Source organism: Phoxinus phoxinus (genome assembly GCF_949152265.1).
Source record: "Phoxinus phoxinus genome assembly, chromosome: 25".
Lineage (NCBI taxonomy): Eukaryota > Metazoa > Chordata > Actinopteri > Cypriniformes > Leuciscidae > Phoxinus > Phoxinus phoxinus.
In genome coordinates, this window is record NC_136900.1 from 15,655,644 (window position 1) to 15,673,687 (window position 18,044).

Sequence of the window (18,044 nt, forward strand, 5' to 3'; positions counted from 1 at the left end):
ATGTTTTCAAAAATACTTTAAAATACAAAGGCTTGATGAATAAATGTAATAAGCAGAGACACATATATCAGTCTTGCATATTTAAAATGTACAGATTGCTTGTTGCTTATCAAAATGATTTAGTATAACATGAATATGAAGCCTCTGAGGTGTTTTTTCTTTCTTTCTCAAAAATCAGGTTTTGTCTTCCAAGGAATACGCATCTATAAACTGCTTGTTATTATTATAATACTGTATCTTAAATTGAAAGATCTTTAATTTTCCCGCAATTTTACAGAAGTGCACTCAAAATGAAACTATTCAATACTTTTCACTGTATTCTTTCTTACTGAAGATGTAAAATATATATACTTTTATATCTCTATATCTATATATATATATATATATATAACACTTTAAAAGCCACTGGTCATTTATATTACATTTTGTTATTTCTTTTTAGTGAAAAACTTGAGTGGCAAGGATAAGGCTTTTTGCTTTTTAATTTATTGCGCACTCAACAAAATCATTTAAAGAAGCATTAAAAAGTATCAAGCCGACGTTATATAGCCTATAGGAATTCTGTCCCGCAGAAGGAACATTTAACAGGAAGTCAAGGCCTCCACAGCGAAGCCCAGCAGTCTCTTCAGAGAGACAATAATTAAATTCATTTTGAGTATTTTTTTTGTTTTTTAAAGGGGTGGGAATTAGCAGTAGAGAGGCAAAACATTTAGTAGATCTGAATCCATTTAAACTTTAATTCAAGTCTCCTTTAATCTAAATACACATCGACCTTGTTCACAACAGATCAATCAACCATGAATCATGTTGGTTTAAAACTGATTGTAACTATGGGCTTTAAGACATACAAATAATAACCCTTCCAGGACCCTGTCTTACCTAAAGAACTCAGTTTGAAGTTTTTAGGTAGCCTACTTGGTTAGTGTGCAATATAGGCTTTTATGTTAGCATTACACAACCCTCCTCTGATCTTCCAAAGTGTCTGAACTTCCTTTGGTTGGGTACATGAATCTCTCTCCATCTTTACCTTGTCGCAAATAAAGTCTGGAACCTTCTTTTTTTTCGTTGTCGAAACTTCCTTCATCTCTCATCATCATCTCTTGGCCCGTGTAGAAACAGTAATGCGTGTATGATGATTGAGGTGACGTCACCTGCTGCTATCCCAGCAGGCCCAGCAGGTGCTCGCCGATGCCCAGGAAGTACACGCCCTGAGCGATGCCAAAGAGCGGAGCGATGACCAAAGCACGACACGTTGCTCCCTTGAGAAACGCGCTTGGTCCCTCTCGTTTTAAAATGCGTCTGTGAAAAGAAAGAAAGAATGAAAATAAATTTCATGATACATGAATATGCTAATTATTTAGTACTATCTAATACAATAAGAAGCCAAACATGTAAATAAAAAGCTTACTGTGTGCAGTCAATGATGCCTTTATAGGAGTCTTCTCCCTCTCCCTTCTGTAAGGTCTGTAGGCGGGTCTTTATGACTGAAAATTATAAGCGTTAATAAATATTAAAAACAGATTCGTTTGAATCTATGCCTTTTGCTGAAAGTGCAAATTCATATTTGAATTTCTCAGATCTGTTTTTCCTAAACACAGGTTATACAGCTGTTCATTTCCATGAATCGGCTCTTCAAAGTGTTCTTTGAAAGAGTCATTTAAAAAAACGATTCAGCGATTCTTTTAAGTCATGAGGCTTGTTTGACTTGAACCGGCGCTGCACAGACCGATCGGTGAATGACATCAAAGTACCGCGAGACCGAATAGAGAGTAGACAGTTCCTTATGCTCTTGAATTACTCTCACAGTACTTTGATGTCATAAATATAAATGTCCTATTATGTCATTAAGTCATCATGTGGTCCCTGAGATACTACATTCTCTAAAACAATATAAAACTTAATGTATTTTTTCAGATTTAATTATTTCTAATTTTCTATTTATGCCATTTTTTATATGAAAAAAGGCAAACAGCCACAAGTGTTTATTATAATTTAATGTGTTCCAGTTCAGTTTGTTGCCTCATGATTCACTTGATAAAAAAACGTAATTTAAATATAAGTCTAATATTAAAAAAAAACATTTTCATGATTTGTTATCACAACTTTTTATCTTTTTTCAAATCAACCTAATTAATGTGGTTCAGATAACATAATATTTGAGTTTCTATTTATTAAACCAATCTCCTTTATTGTATTAACTCAAATTTTTTATTTCAATGAACTCAAAATTTCAAGGCAACCAGATAACGTACTTTTTGTAAGTTTAACCAACAATATTTCTGAACAATACTAATTGAAAAAAAAATTTTTTACACCTGTGATTTTTTTAGAATATTTTAATAAAATTCTATTAGGTAAAACCAGATCTGTTTGATTCAAAAACTGCTCTGGCCAATTCAGTTAGATTTAACAGCTGTAAAAAATGCTATGATCAAGTCATGAAAACATATGTTTTTACATTACTTTAACTTAAAATAAGTTAAGCAATTTTCAATTTTTTTTTAGATTCAACTCATTTAAAAAAAAAATTAGTTTAATATCATTTCAAGTTGAAATGACTTATACAGCCAAGTTGATTGTACTTAAAAAAGTAACTTTTTTTGACAGTGAGGATCGCCAACAGATTCAAGGTTTTTTAAACGTTAGTTAAGCGTTAGGTAAATGTTTCTGCACTTTCAATCAGCATCATTATCCTTACTGTAACATGTTATATGCTCCACAGGAATAATGAATTGATGAAAAACTAGGTTATAGGTATCCTATGAGTATTTGTAATGTTGTAATGTTGCAGAGAGTACTGCCAAATCTTCAGATGGAGACACTGCAGTGACTGCCAGAGTTTCCACTGTCCAAATAAACCTTCTGTCCCATTTACTGCTTTTTTTAGTCAACAAAGAACTCACAATACAATAGACATAGAAACAAGAGCTATAAACAAAAAGCTTTCTAAATAGAACTGAGAAGCAAACTTAACAGACTTTCTTCAAAGCAAATGAAATGTTTCAGTCTACACATCACATGGGGTTTAATAATTAATCACTCGGAAACAAAAGACTCATTCTGTGCCTTTATGAAATACTTGAAGTGACCTAGTTAATCAACAGTTTGGCAAAAATGTACCCATAATTCATCACAAACCAAAAAGGCTATTTTTAAGATCCGATTCTTTTAAATAATCTTCAATACTGTCTAGAAGTAATAAGTATTTCTTTGAAGAACTACTCATTTTTGTTAAGAAATGTTAGAAGTACAAAAATAAGGTTTTCATGCATATACAATATTTTATATGTATTGTTATTGAAATAAATAAATATTCAGTGTCTATTAGCCATACAAAATCTATATCAATCGTCTGTCAACAGTTTCTCAGTAGCGCAGTAGCATTGAAACAGGATTAGCAGTGTTTTTTACAGGCTTGGACGGCCACGACTAACTGAACGGGGCATTTCAAAAGGAGAGAGAGCAAATTGTGTTCCTCTACTCCTCTCTTGCCTGCATCTCACCGTCCAGAGGAGTGACAGCTACCGCCGCCACCGAGCCGGCCGAGCAACCAGACACGAAAGACTGCAGGAAGGGGGCCCGTTCCTGGGGGTTGCTATGGCGATCCTCAGCGCGGCCCACGGCGTTGAGGTTGGCGAACAGCGGGAAGTAAATCATGGAGAACGGAACGTCCCTGAACAGAGAAAGGACATAGAGCTGTAGAAAGTAGACATAGCTGCAGGACGTTATTGATGAATCGTTGTCGATCACTGTGCCTGATTAGTTTTAGTCCATAAATGTGAAACGGTGAATGGAGAAATATGATTTAGGCCGTAGACGAGATTGAGATAGATCGAGCTCTCATTAGAATTCCATTAAGAAGAGAATCCCGCCTACGGTTAATTAGAAGCTATGAATAACAGATCAGAACTGACAGCTGGCAGGTTACATCAGTTCAGCTGGGATTACATCACAGACCGCAGGGAGCCTGTGGGGGAGGGGCTGTTTGGATAGGTGAGTGGGTTTATTTGTGTGGGCGGTGTTAAAGGTGAGGGGTCACCGTGCCGTCTATCCATCTTTTTGTCCTGAAACAGTGCATGCGTTTGCAGAGAGAGCAATCACTTAAGTTAGTTAAGACAACACGTCACTGAGGGTTTGCAAAAGGTCTGGATGTTGATCGGCTAACACTGCTTAGTTATTTGACCAATACATTCAAATTATGTTATTATTAATGACAGAGGCATGATGTTCCAAACCCGTATTACTTTCTTTCTTAACATTAAAGCTGGTTTTAAAAAATAATAATTTCCTTTTACAATATAATGAAAGTGAATGAGCCCTCAAAACAAACACCAAATAATATAATAAAAAGAGTCCTTATATCTCATGTACTATATTCCAAGTCATAATATTGATTTGTTTGATGAGCAAACCAAAATTTTGATCGAAACTCAATTGAAATCCTGAGTAGAGATGCCCAATTCATGATTTAAGGCCCATTGACACAAAGGACGACAACTAAAATTATACATTTTTAATAATCTTATTCTATGAGAACTGAAAAGTCCACACCACAACTATAACAATAACGACACAGAGGAATTATATAATTGGAGCCACTTTTAGAATGATTCTTTTCTAGCTGATGAATAATAATAACATAGACAGCCAATCTACTCAACGTTAAAGAGCTCTTCAGAAGAACTCACATGGACCACTTTTACAGTGCCGTTGGTTCCTTTTTTGACCTCAAAAGCTCCATTACCAATTCATTATAGGCTCAAAATGTATCCTTTTCCATTCAACTGTAGAATGAAAGACATACATAATTGGAACAACATGAGGGTGAATAATTTCTTTTTTAGCTGAATTATTCCTTGACCACACTTTTCTTTCCGTTTTGGCCTTCCGTCCGACTCCACACAGAGATGGCGTTTTTATTAATGAAAACGAAGCTTTTTGAAAAAAAGTGGATCAATTTGAAAACGATGTTTTCGTGTTGTAGTGTGGACTGTGAAAAACGATGAAGAGTGTGTAGTCATGTGACGCATATTATACCGATAGATATTCTTGTTTATACCGGTATTGTTATGTGCTATTCACTTTCACACAGTTGCTAAAGAATCAAGATATGTTACTTTGCAAACTCTTCATACCACAGTCCTGCAGAGATGACAGAAAATGTACTCACACTTTCTGTCCTACGCACAAAACATGAGAGAAGTTGTGTTTTAGACTAAACATATAATGGTGAGTGAGTTCCAACGTGAAATTCCGGGAATGATCCTGGTGAATGGAGAGATATTGCTAAATAAAATGATCCTGTCAGAAGAATAGTGTGATAACTTAATGATGTCTGTTCAGTCTGTATCATCTTTTATAAGGCTTTACGCATGCTCAGCAAGGTGAATTTTGCGTTTTCCGATGTTTCAGTGTGGATGAGAAACTTATGGAAAACGCTTGAAGATGCTAGTAAGGACGGAGAGCGTTTTGAAACGAAAACACCATTTTTAAATGTATCCAGATTAATGAAGACGTAACCCTAATTTGCTTTATAGACCATATTCCATTATTGGTTATATTGCTGACTGTGTCTTACCTCATCAGTGTAGCACCTGCACCCTTATAAAGACCCCTGAGGCCTCGGGTCTTGAGTAGCTCCAGGGTGATACGGGTCGCTGAGGCTCGAGGAGGGGCGTTGGTGCCTGGCTGGGCCGTCTGAGAGGCCACCAGTGATGGAGTCGGACCAGCGGCAGGGGCAGAGGCAGTGACAGTCCGCTGAGCAGCTTGTAAAGACAAAAATAGACCGGTTACAACTCGTATCTTCAACCTCATCTTTAGTTTTTATCCTGTAGTGTAATAACACTGAACTTTGGAGACACTGCTATTCGGTTGACACCATTCTACTCAAACAGCTTCTATTATTTCGGGCTAACCTTTGTACTACTCAGTAAGGCATCCTAAGATAGAGACCTACATACCTCGGATGACACTCATGGGAGCACAATAAACACACTTACCCAACCTGCCAGCATCCTGCAGTTGTATTTTTAGCATTTCCATGGGGGTGGTGACTACCACCTGACAGGTCCCGGCCCCACAGCCAGCAAGGATTTCCCCCCACAGAGGTAATTTTCTATTGGTGACAGATACAATGACAGATGGGGCAGATGAGATCGTTATTGCATTTACCAAGTAAATAACTGGTCTAATTAGTCAGCTGGTGACCTACATGCCTCTGTGGAATAGTTTACAGAATTTTTTTCTTTTAGGTAAATACTGTATTCAAAGGCTAAATGTGTTGTTAGGGTTGGGATATGGTCTTTGTTAAGAACAGATTTGATAAAAAAAAATACTGGAAGTTCCGTTAATGGTTCTCACTTGTGCATTCTTCTGCCATTGTGGACTGAATACATAGTAAAATACTGACAGAGTTTTCTATACTGCTTTCCTTACACCGGTACTGAATCCATAGCACACAACAGACAGCGTGCCCAGTGAAGTCCGATTACATGTAATGTATCTAATGAGCTCTTTTCAGTGAATCAGAAAGTTCAACATTTGCTCATTTTGTGTTCCTCAGTAGGATGAAAGTCATACAGATTTGGAACAACATGAAGGTTAGTAAGTAATTGATGACAGAATGTAAATTTTTAGGTAAATTTTTTTTAGGTAAAAATATTTCTTAAAGGGGTGGTTGATTATGATTTCACTTTTCTAACTTTAGTTAGTGTGTAATATTGCTGTGTGAGCATAAACAACATCTGCAAATTTACAACGCTCAAAGTTCAAAGCAAAGGGAGATATTTGTTATTAAAGAAATTGCTTTTTAAGGACTACAACAAACGGCTGGTTTAGGGACTACACAACATTCCTAGAATTTACATAATTATATGCCCCGCCCCCTGAACACGATTTATAGATTATCATGACAGAATATGCTAATCAAATTACTAGAAGATAACTTCACATAAGCTACATAAATTCATCAACTAACCATTCAGGAATGTTGTCTACATGTTGTCACTTCTTCTTAAGTCTCTCCATCTTTCTGACTCCGGTATGAACATAAAAGGCTAACAGTTGTTGAAACTTTCAGTGCATGTCTGTGTGAGGTAATCGAAGCTGCTAAGGACAAGAGCTCTCGTAGCTCCGCCCCCTGTGCCGGGAGCAGCAGCTAATTTGCATTTAAAGGGACAGGCACAAAACGGTACGTTTTTGCTCACCCTCAAAAAGTGACAACTTTAACATGCTATATAAAAATATCTATGAGGTATTTTGAGCTAAAACTTCACATACACACTGGGGACATCAGAGATTTATTTTACATCTTGTGAAAAGGGCATTATACCACCCCTTTAAAGGTACACTAAGTAACTTTTTTTTTTTTTCAAAATAAACTAAATTTAAATAATGAGTCAATACATCATCAATCCTTCTTCCAAAAACATATTTTTGTCTTACCCTGATTCACTATGGTAAGCCTATAATAAGTGTTTATATTTAAGACCTACCGGGATGGTTTTGGTGGGAAATTGCGCACATACGTCCACATAGTGTACCCAAGTGTTGGTTCTTTTCATATGAATCAGAAACATGAAACCAGTGTGGTTCAACTCCTAAACAAATGAGTCTATTGGTTCAGTTCTTTTTCAGTGAATCTTAACCATGCAGCGCAACAACATGCGGTCACGATTCCAGAACGAATGAGAACTAATCACAGTACAAGCAGACTGCTTACAACTAACTGTGAGAATCAATTATGTATATTTAACCCATCAGCTTAGGATGCACAGGCAACTAAATACTGCGAAGCTGTTCGAAACTATCAAAACCAGACAGAATAAACCAATAGCAATAAATTTGGGGTTGGACTATATATGTGTATAAAATAAGTATAATAAGCAGCTTTGCTTTTGTAAATGGTTAACAAGTGGCCGTTACCCATCTTTGGAGAGCTTCTGTCTAAAGACATCATTGGCAGCCAGTTTGATGGCTTTCTCTGGAGTGACCAGTGTAAGATTCACAGCTGCACCTGAGAGAAACACCATGAAATGTAATTCTGAGAATATATACAAAAAGCAACATATCCCACAGCACTATACCAATTAAAACTATTCGTGTTTTAAATAACACCATGAACATTCATTAAGGTGGTACATTTTGATTTGAATGTTGACTGTACAAACCATAGTCGGCACTAATATAAAAAAGAAACACTGTACCTCGATACATGCCAAAGTAGCCCTCCATTTTGATCGTCTTTGCCAAACAGTCCAGCCTTCATAACAAGACAGAAATGTTCAATATGATTAATCAAATATTACAATCTGGTTCTGAAATAAGCTAATCTAAATATAATGAAATCACAATTCATGAAAATGCCCCTAAATATTCTTGTTTGGTAAGTAGAATAAAGTAACCAGAATAAATGGCGGGAACTCTCTTAAACAACAGTAAAAAAAACTTTTTTTATTGCTCTCCATGTCTGTGTATAACAAACAGCCAAATTAGACATTCACAAAAAATTCTTGGGGGAGTGAGTAATGTGTGGAAGAAAGAGCTTAAAAGCATGGCAGCCTGTCTCTTGCCCACAAACCACTTGGGTATTCGCTTGTTACATAAGTGTACAAAGAAGAAAAGAGCTTCTCACGCACCATCACTACAAAGAGTCCTTCTCTTTATCTCAATGGTATCACACATGCATAAAGATATTTTTGAGCAAGCTACTTAAAAAGAAATGAAAAACATTTGGGAGCGTGTAGAGATCACAGAAGCAAAAGCATGTGACTCAAGTTGTTTTGCATCATCTGAGTCATTCAAAATCCAGACAAAGTCCTCCGCCCAGAGAAAATCACTAACACATGCTGCCTTCGTGAATCGCTTTATATAAACCTTAAGCAGTTGTTTTTTTAAAGACGCATAAATGTTTTCAGAATTTGTAAAGTCAAATGCACAAACCCATGTACACAAAGAGCCATTATAATACTCAGATTAATAGAACAGTTTGTTGATTCCTGAGACAAAGTATCAAAAGGAAAACATAAGTTTGCAAAAGTGTTTTATGTTTTGTATCATATTTGATACATCAGGGTTTTATGGCTCATGAGGAACGACATAGTGAAAATATGGAGCTCATACTCCAGAAGGAAAAACAAAATCTATTCAGAGGCCCAAACTGTGCATTTGTGCAAAAAATTCCAGTATTTTTTTCAGCAAAGTTTTGATGATGGTGATAATTTAGAAGCCTTACTCTATTAGATGAAAATGTTCTACAGGTGAAACTCAAAAAATTTGAATATCGTGCAAAAGTTGATTTATTTCAGTAATTCAACTTAAAAGGTGAAACTAATATATTACAGTATATAGACTCATTACATGCAAAGTGAGATATTTCAAGCCTTTATTTGTAATCATTTTGATTTTTATGGCTTACAGCTTATGAAAACCCCAAATTCAAAATTAGAATAGTGTGAAAAGGTTTTCATAAGCTGTAAGCCATAATCATCAAAATTATTACAAATAAAGGCTTGAAATATCTTACTTTGCATGTAATGAGTCTATTTAATATATTAGTTTCACTTTTTAAGTTAAGTTACGGAAATAAATCAACTTTTGCACGATATTCTAATTTCACATGGAACCTTAAAAGTTTCTGTCATGCGCTTCATATACTGTAGAACTTGGTATCATTTTATGGATTTAGTTTTAACCATTAAACAAACTTGTTTTTCACCAGGTAAAAAAAAAGACAGACTAACTCGTTAAACATGAAAATAAAAGTATTATGCAATCGTTTAATCATTCTCCTTATATTCAGAAACTTTTTGCATTAAATTGAGTCAAGCACCTTAGGGTTCTCTAGAACCAAATTGAACCTTTTTCTAAGAGTGTAGAGTTTATAGGCTTAAAAAGGTTTAAGACAGCAAACCAGCTGCCATTTTGCACCCCTCACATATGCCATTATAATGACTGTTACTCCTAAACAAATCATCATCATATGCAAGTTGCACAGTTGGTCATTTTATTGCTTATTGAGAAACTCACTACCTTCTACCAGAACAAGACCCCAAACAAAGTGCATGACATACAGCGCATAGTTATGGGACTTCATAAAGATGTTGAACTCACATTCCACTATAAACACGAGCACCCTGCTGATTTTGTAGGCGGGTCTTGGCGAGATCAATGGGAAACACGCAGGTCACGCCCACCAGTCCAGCCACGCCCCCATTAATCAGCTTAGCAGGGAGGCTGTAAACACCAGGAAACAAACACGCACGCACAAAACCATGTCAATATAACGGTCTAGATGGATCTTAAACTGTACATCCACTATCAGAGGAAGCCGCAAACGTACCTCACTTTCTCGGCCATGGTGGCCACACTTTAACTGTTTCCTCCAATTCTTCTCTCTCTGCTGCAAAAAGTGTCAGCACAAACCTTCCACGGCCCAGCCGGCCAGCCTCCTAGAATGGTGTGCCAATCTTCACACCCTTCCTTTGGGGGAGAACAGCCACTCTTTGCTAAAAATAAATCACCTTGGAACTGGCTATTGACCAAGACACAAGAGAAATACAATTCAGGATATCTGTGGTTGCAGAATGACTTTACAGAATAACAACATGCTATATTTTTTAAAGAAGAAAAGACTTTTAATTGGTTTCAGAATCACTGATTTTACTTTCTGAATTGTGCTTTTCTACAGCGCACAAATAGGGAACATCCCCCCTCCTAAAGTCTCTCTAATCTTGCTGCTAATGAGGTTGTGACCTCTGAAATAACCTAGAGAAGAGAGCTAGCCGACGATGAGCTTATCGGCATGATTTTTTTTTTTTACTGTTCTTCAACACCGTATAAACAACAGTGTCTGTTGAAAAATCGAATGCTTCTATGCTCTCTAATACTAAAATAATCCAACTTTTACATCAGTATATCAGTGTAGTTGTGTTTTTGGTTTTCTAGAGTAAATGAAAGTAGTGTTTTTTTGGGTGAAAATGTATAGAAGGGAGTGTCTACATATTCCTGTAAAAAAGTTTTTCATCACTTTTTTGTATCTTTTTCTATTTTTGCTATCACATTTTAAATGGTCCTGCAGTTTGAGAAATACTTTTTTTTGTAACATTTAAATATTTCAAATATTCTCACAATTCATAAGAGGCCATACAACGGCATGCATAATAATTATCAAAGAGATTTTTGGTTTTAATTATAAAGTATCAGATGAACCCTGCTGAAAACACTTGAAATCTTGGTAACACTTTACAATAGGGTTCATTAGTTAACTTTAACATGAACATTTCATTTTATTCAACTAATTCATTTTTAAAATCAAAGGTATTTGTTAACATTAGATTTCTATACTCTTTTTAGTGTCACTCTTTTTTCTTGCTTTCTCCTTTCCCATCACTTCTTAAACTTTCCCTTGTGTAACCTTTCTCTTTCCTCATGTTTCCACTAACTCTCACCTCATTCGGTGTACTATTCTCACTTTTACTCTTTCTCACATCCACCCTTTTCTCTGTCCCTCTCTCGCTCTGTCTTTTCTGGAGCCCAGTGGCATTCTGAGCATGCCTTTCCCTTCAGCACTGCTTTCTTTCAACATTGCTCTATTCATACCCCTTCACTGCCAAAACACAGACAAGTGCGATCTGGCCCCCCTCTTCTCATCCTAAAGCGTTCCCTCACTAAGACTTTACACAACCCCCTAAACACCAGCCTGCATATTTGACCAATTCACAAGTTAGAAACTCTGTTTTAGTGGATGATTATTATGTTCTTACCTCTGTCAATGCATTGACCGGACAGATCAAGCCGTCTACTTTCCCCTCTGCTCGCTGACAATGTGTGTATCAGCCGTAGTCAGGCGCAAGAGATCCACAGAGCCGCCACTCGGGGGCCTTTGCACAAACACAAGCATTGTCCCTCCGTGCTTAAGTCCCTCCCCCTTTGGCGACTCCCAGTGACATAAAAAGGGATTGCGCAGCTTTCCAGTAATGCAACTTGACACATTCACACATTTACACAATATGCACATTACAACTATCCCCCACCACCAAAACAATAATATATATATACATATAGTATATTAAACATATATTAAAAAATGCTTTAAAATGCATCAACAATTTACAATTATTAATATATTTCTTATTTGCTAAACTCACTGGACAGTTTCACAGCCCTTTACGGCTACCATATTAATGATATTAATGATCATAGTATGATTTGTCTTGCTGTAACCAACCAAGATGCCATAATTCACATAACATGTTATTAGGGTATGTTTGTGATTTATTTTTTATTTTTAGAAAGAACTATATTAATTCAACACAACAAATGCTAACCTGTTTTCAGATTAAATGAATATTGCAACTGTTATTGTTAACTGAAAAAAATATTGGCTAAAGTATATCTAAAGCTGGGACAAATGATTTAACAAAAATTAAAACAATAAAAAAACGTCTATTTAGACATTTAAGATAGATAGATAGATAGATAGATAGATAGATAGATAGATAGATAGATAGATAGATAGATAGATAGATAGATAGATAGATAGATAGATAGATAGATAGATAGATAGCGGTGTGCTTTATATTTTCGTGACAACAGGGGGCGCTGGGTCCATATTTTGAAGACCAATTTGTAATTCACACTATTTAAATTAATAATAAAAAAGGTAGTCTTTAAACGAGTCATCCTGCTATTAGAATTCAAATGTTTCATTAATTCTTAGGACTTATGGCATTTTTTGTATAGGCCTATAATAACTAACAACACTATTTAGAAACAGTTTTATCGCATTGCAAATTAGGGTCAGTCAACTTTTGTAGGTTACAAACAACAGCCACTATAGAGCTAATAACATGGACTTCATGGCATAATCTGATGCGTTTGTACACGATAACAGTTACAAAGTTAACTTACAATTAAACAAATAATATAAAAATTGATATAAAAACGAATTGAATACAAAACTGTCAGTGTAATGTATTATTATCAATATCTGTTCTGTCGTACTCGTCTCTTCTAGATCAAACGCGAGGATTCTACTGTAATAACAACAGAGCAACTTCCCTTTCAACGAAATTCAAATGTGTGTGCATTCCCTTTAAATGAACATACCACTCCGAGCGGAGGTAAGAAACCTGCCGTATAAAGTGACTAACTGCGATAGTTTTCTCTCACAGTGACTAGGTCGAGTCAAATAGTTAATAAACGAATCTAATATTGCCAACAGTGGTGATTTAAAAATTGTAACGAGGGTTTAGTTTGATTTGTGTTGATATTTGATTTGTTTTGGTGCGCGTAAACCCCCCTCCCCGTGACAAGTGGTAGCGCCCAGCCCATCTGTTCTTCTCCTGTGAAATGCGGATTGAAACAGATTGTACAACTCTACGGGTCGCAATGGCTGCTGCACCGCAAGGACAACAAGTTTTACTGTTCAGTTAAACAAGTTCTATGTGAGGAACACGCTGGGCGGATTCGTCTAAGCCACTATTTTTTAATGTGAGACACTCGTAGGATAACAGAAAGATGTCCCAGGGATGTATAACTTCTGTGGAGGAGATCCAGTCTTGGTGGGAAGTCCCCGCCATAGCGCACTTCTGCTCTCTCTTCAGGACGGCGTTCAGTTTACCAGACTTTGAAATCGAGGTAAATCACCATACCTTTATGAATTCATTAAACAAAACCACACTAAAGTTTACCATGTTCCCAGCAGTCTGACTTTATGCTTGCCTGGCAAACGCTCACTTTAACCATTCACGTTATAAGTTAGATAATGGGACGTCAATGCAAGTCTCTGATAGTGACGTTGATAGAATAAAGTCAGTTATTTAGTTTGGTTTATACAATAACAGAACTAAACCGTCACTGGACGCGTTGACTGAGTTCTCCGAATCAAGCTTTAAAATTATTTTTTTTTTCTTCAGTGGTTAGAAGTGTTTTGTCTTTGTTTATAACCCGCGTTATTGGTTAGTGAGTTCAGTTATATAGTAAGGTTAGACTTTGTTCTGCCTTGTTTAAGTTAAACCAATTGCTAATATAAACGCTGCGATATTTCTGTTAATATCGTGTGTTGTTTTAAGTCTCTTGTTCATTCTCGTAAGACCGGTTTTCATTCTCCCATTTAAGTGGCGTCGAATGGATTTAACTTAATGTTACGCATAAACTTTCCAGTGACTTGATTAACTAGATTACCTGGGCTTGTTTTGTTTCATCTTAGTTTTTTGTTAACGTTACAAACTTGGCAAGTTCATGATTGTTGGGTTAAGTTACAAGTTTATTGTTGGATCACAGGCTGTCTTCGACTTGGCCATTGTTTCCTACTGTCTGTCTGTTTTGTTTGTTATTGATTCAGTTTCTTAACAATGATGCTGCAAAATTAGTCTCGCGTTGATCTACCAATACAATATGAATGTAACGTTCATCCAGAAACATTTAAATAGAGTAACGTTAGTTGAGTCACCCCCATTTTTATCACCTCCTTTAACTTACATTTGGAAACAGTAACGTTACAGCTCGTGTGTATTTGTCACAGGCATCAGTCCTTCTCGACCCCCACATGTGTGAAACGTGCTGGCCACTGGCTTTGTTATTGCATGAGGGGTTTGATCTGCTGATCACCGCGTGCTGCTTCCCACAAAAGTTATAACTGGCGTGATCAAATGGGAATTTCATACTAGAGATCGACTGATAGTGCTTTTTTTTATGACAGATTATTACGCAGATACTACTTTTAATTCTATTCTTTCTGTTTTATTTGACTCAAAATGATTAAATCAACAATTAACCCTATATGTTACGGTTTTCATTATAACAACAACGATTCGAATTATTAATACTAATCATGCTGCTGTTGTTGTTAATCATAACGATCATTTTATGCAGATTTTTTTGTTATCTGATCTGATTTTTCCCTTGAGAATGAATGGCTATTTAAAAAGTTTAATTATTATTCAAACAAGAATTTTAAATAAGTTACTTTACTTTTTAATACTGTTTTTAGGTTAAAATTTTCAGTGACCAACAATGCTATTGATCAGTATCAGTATATTTATGAGTGTGAGTATCAATTCAATTGAAAAGTGTGAATGTAAAATATCTGCCAAACCAATTATCAGTTTTTTTTGTCATGTTTGATTTTTTGCAACACTATTACAAACTGAGCTTCCTGCATATGTTTACTGTGTGTAGTTTGGTGATCGCAGATTACAGGCAGCGTGTGTCAATGCAGTGTCAAAGGATTTACATTCAGAGAAAGGGGGACTGTGTCAGAATCAAGTCATTGACCGTTTCACGATTCCTCCTCGCATCCTAATTGCATTCAGCGTAGGTGTCCAAGGTCATTCAACACAAAAGCTCTCAGTCCCACTTCAGTATCCTGGTAACTTTGCAGCCGCGCGTGAATGGGACTGTGAATAATCCAATCGGTTGCTTTAATCTAGTGATTGAGACGTTTTTTAAGTCATCCGTCACATTGCGCCAGTCTTCTATTATTATCTTTGCTTTAAGCTCAATTGTCCTAATGCTTATTAGTGTTGAAGTGGCTGTTGAACATGGTGAAGAAGAGTCAGTCTCTTGTCTTTACATTGCCGTCAAAGAAAATAGTAGGACATTTTGGTTGAACATATTTTGGCGTTGTAATATAATACATTTTATGTTCAATTCAATTCAGGTACAACTAGTGCAAAAAAAATGATGAATTGAGCTTTTTTTCTTGCATCCAGTTGGCGTCTTTGGATTTCTGTCAAACTTCATCTCATTTGCGTGAGCCATTCAAAACATGTTGTTGTGTATGTCATCAAAGCAGATTTTCCTGCAACTCGCTCAAAGACGATCCTTGACGTGGTGTTGCAGGGGCTTAGCTGACGTTTTCTGTTTTCAGCCCTTGTGAGCCTCATCCAGGGCTGTGTCTAAAAAAAGCAGGTGGATAGTTCGGTAAATAGAACGCAAATCCGTCTGTAAGAGGATACAATGTCTTTTACGTGGGAGAAAGCCTACTTTATAAGGTGGCCGTATGGCTGTTTGTTTTAAATGACTTTGCGCGTTGACATTCTAGGGCACCTGATTTTTGTCACAAAGACCTTAACAATCTCACCTGTTGAGTATTTGTTTAGAAGTCAGATTTTCATTCATTTAATGAACTGATATAACTTGAACAAAAGTATTTTATAATAAAAATTGGGATTGGCAAAAAATCTAGTCTAAAATATTTGACAAAGCCACTGGAAGATTGCATTTGATTACGATTGTCACACTCTTTGTGTGTCGAACACAGTGGATATTACAAAGGCAATGATCCAGTATGAAGTATAAGGTGTTGGCCAGCTCCTTTTCTTCTCAGGATCCGTTCCGGGGGCCGACAATGGAGATTCTTCTTGGCATGCTGACAAAACGGCTCCTTGCACATTGTTCCTTGGTTACATTTCACAGTCGCGCTCCGTATCTCTGCCCTAGATGAGAGAAGGGCTCGGCAGGAAGAGGCCTTATTCGCTTGGGCTCTCTCCGTGCTCTTTGTCTGTGTGAAGCACGCTTGATTTCCTGGCAGTGTGGCTGTGAAACGAGCCCTGAAATCCCACCGCCTCCAAGAGCCGAGAGAGACAGAGTCCTTCAGGACGTCCCCCCCTCACCCCTCATACACAAACACAGCCAGAGGATCGAGGCTGCTGACTCCACGCAGAGTTGGTGTTTTGTTGCTTGTCTGTTTTCATATGTCTTCATTATCAATTTGGTGGTGTCTGGAGAGTGGGTGGAGATGGAGAATTGATCTGTGGGCGTTTGGTCCAAGCGTTTGCCGCAGCAGAAGATGAGAGTGGGACTTAATTTAGTTTATGAATTGATTATGTTTGGTGGGCAAAGTCAGCAATGTGGGCATCTGGAGAAAGACAAGCTCATTACTAATTGCTCAAACTTCATCTAATGTAGAGAACTGACCATCACTCACTCACACTTTTTAATTGTGTAATAATTGACCCTGGTAGGGAACATTTGATCCTTTTGGTAAATCTACAGCCATTTCCATTTCTTCTAAATCACATGCCATTTCCATTTCTTCTAAATCACATGCCATTTTGTGTACTTGTTCTTCATGTTTACACTACTGTTCAAAGGTCTTGGGTCGGTCTCTAATGCTCAGAATTTATTTAAAAAAAACAGTAATATTTAATTGTTTTATTCATTTAAAATAACGGTTTTCTATTTAAATACATTTTATAATGTAACTTATTATTGTGATGGCAAAGCTGATTTGTTTTCAGAATTAATTTCTTTAAATAACAATCTTACTGACCCCATACTTTTGTTTGAAGAGAATGCAATGAAGTTGCAACGGAGTAGTCATGTTTTGAGAAATAAAGTAATAATTAAGAAATAAAGATGATGCAATAACGAGACAAATAAAGTCAATAAGTTGCAATTATGAGAGTCTCATTGTGTGATTTATTCTAGTGGAATGGTTTCCATAAATGTCTGTTATTCATTATATTGATTGCTTTTGTGAAGATTTGCAAATATTACATTTTTACAGTTTGAAGCAGTGATCTTTTGACTGATCCTCTTGCGAGCAACCAGACTCCTTTCACACAGGTTTACTTGTTCGTTTCTCCATGTCTTTTGTAATGAGAATCGGTGACTGAGCGAGTTTATAATTCAGACTACTGTACTAATGCACCCCTAATTAACGCTTGTCTCTGTCGGAGATCACAGAGGCTATTGTGCAAGAGTTTATTAAGCCTTTGTCAAGTTCTGACGTAGCACAACCATCCACATGTTCCCTGACAGCTGTTTGTCTCATCCATGATCTTACATGACAGAATTTTCCCAGTGGATTATGGTGGACTCCTCCCTTTCATGTTCTTTATCACACCTTCATCCTTGGGTACAAGTGCCCCCTTATGCTCTTTCCTCCACCCCAACTTGGGGTTGTGTGTTCTGCCGGTGTTGAATAGAGCCTCATTCACGTTCCTCCTCACTCACTGCTGCTCCATCATTGGCCCTGGCATGAGCATGACTAAATCACAGATGGTGGCTTTCTTTGCCTCTCCCCCCGGAGAGCTGAG

The 18,044-nt window shown here is 36.8% G+C and overlaps 2 protein-coding genes across 3 annotated transcripts in view; one reads left to right on the forward strand and one right to left on the reverse strand.

The window, feature by feature from the left end:
- Positions 1–297: 297 nt before the first annotated feature.
- slc25a18 (solute carrier family 25 member 18) lies at positions 298–14,554 on the reverse strand. The gene is made up of 11 exons (XM_079604332.1): positions 14,482–14,554; positions 11,763–11,981; positions 10,340–10,531; positions 10,111–10,233; positions 8,205–8,260; positions 7,924–8,014; positions 6,000–6,115; positions 5,579–5,765; positions 3,504–3,673; positions 1,409–1,484; positions 298–1,299 (listed from the first exon to the last, which is right to left on the reverse strand). Exons 3-11 carry the CDS (start codon positions 10,354–10,356, stop codon positions 1,158–1,160), a joined length of 978 nt encoding a protein of 325 aa, XP_079460458.1. The 5' UTR covers positions 10,357–10,531; positions 11,763–11,981; positions 14,482–14,554; the 3' UTR covers positions 298–1,157.
- cecr2 (CECR2 histone acetyl-lysine reader) overlaps positions 13,342–18,044 on the forward strand; it is a 30,864-nt gene continuing 26,161 nt past the window's right edge. The window contains exon 1 of one of the 2 annotated variants that reach the window (XM_079604324.1): positions 13,342–13,638. In XM_079604324.1, the coding sequence (XP_079460450.1) occupies positions 13,519–13,638 (120 nt within the window). In that variant the 5' untranslated portion in view covers positions 13,342–13,518. The remainder of the gene's footprint in view (positions 13,639–18,044) is intronic. The other variant, XM_079604325.1, reaches the window with a different exon arrangement.

Excerpts from the sequence above, each read along its gene's own strand:
- slc25a18 (XM_079604332.1), bottom strand. Across the intron at positions 8,261-10,110 it reads GCTCGTGTTTATAGTGGAAT|GCTGGACTGTTTGGCAAAGA; the intron begins GTGAGTTCAACA and ends CTTGTTATGAAG. Across the intron at positions 3,674-5,578 it reads GCAGGTGCTACACTGATGAG|GGACGTTCCGTTCTCCATGA; the intron begins GTAAGACACAGT and ends TTCTCTGTTCAG.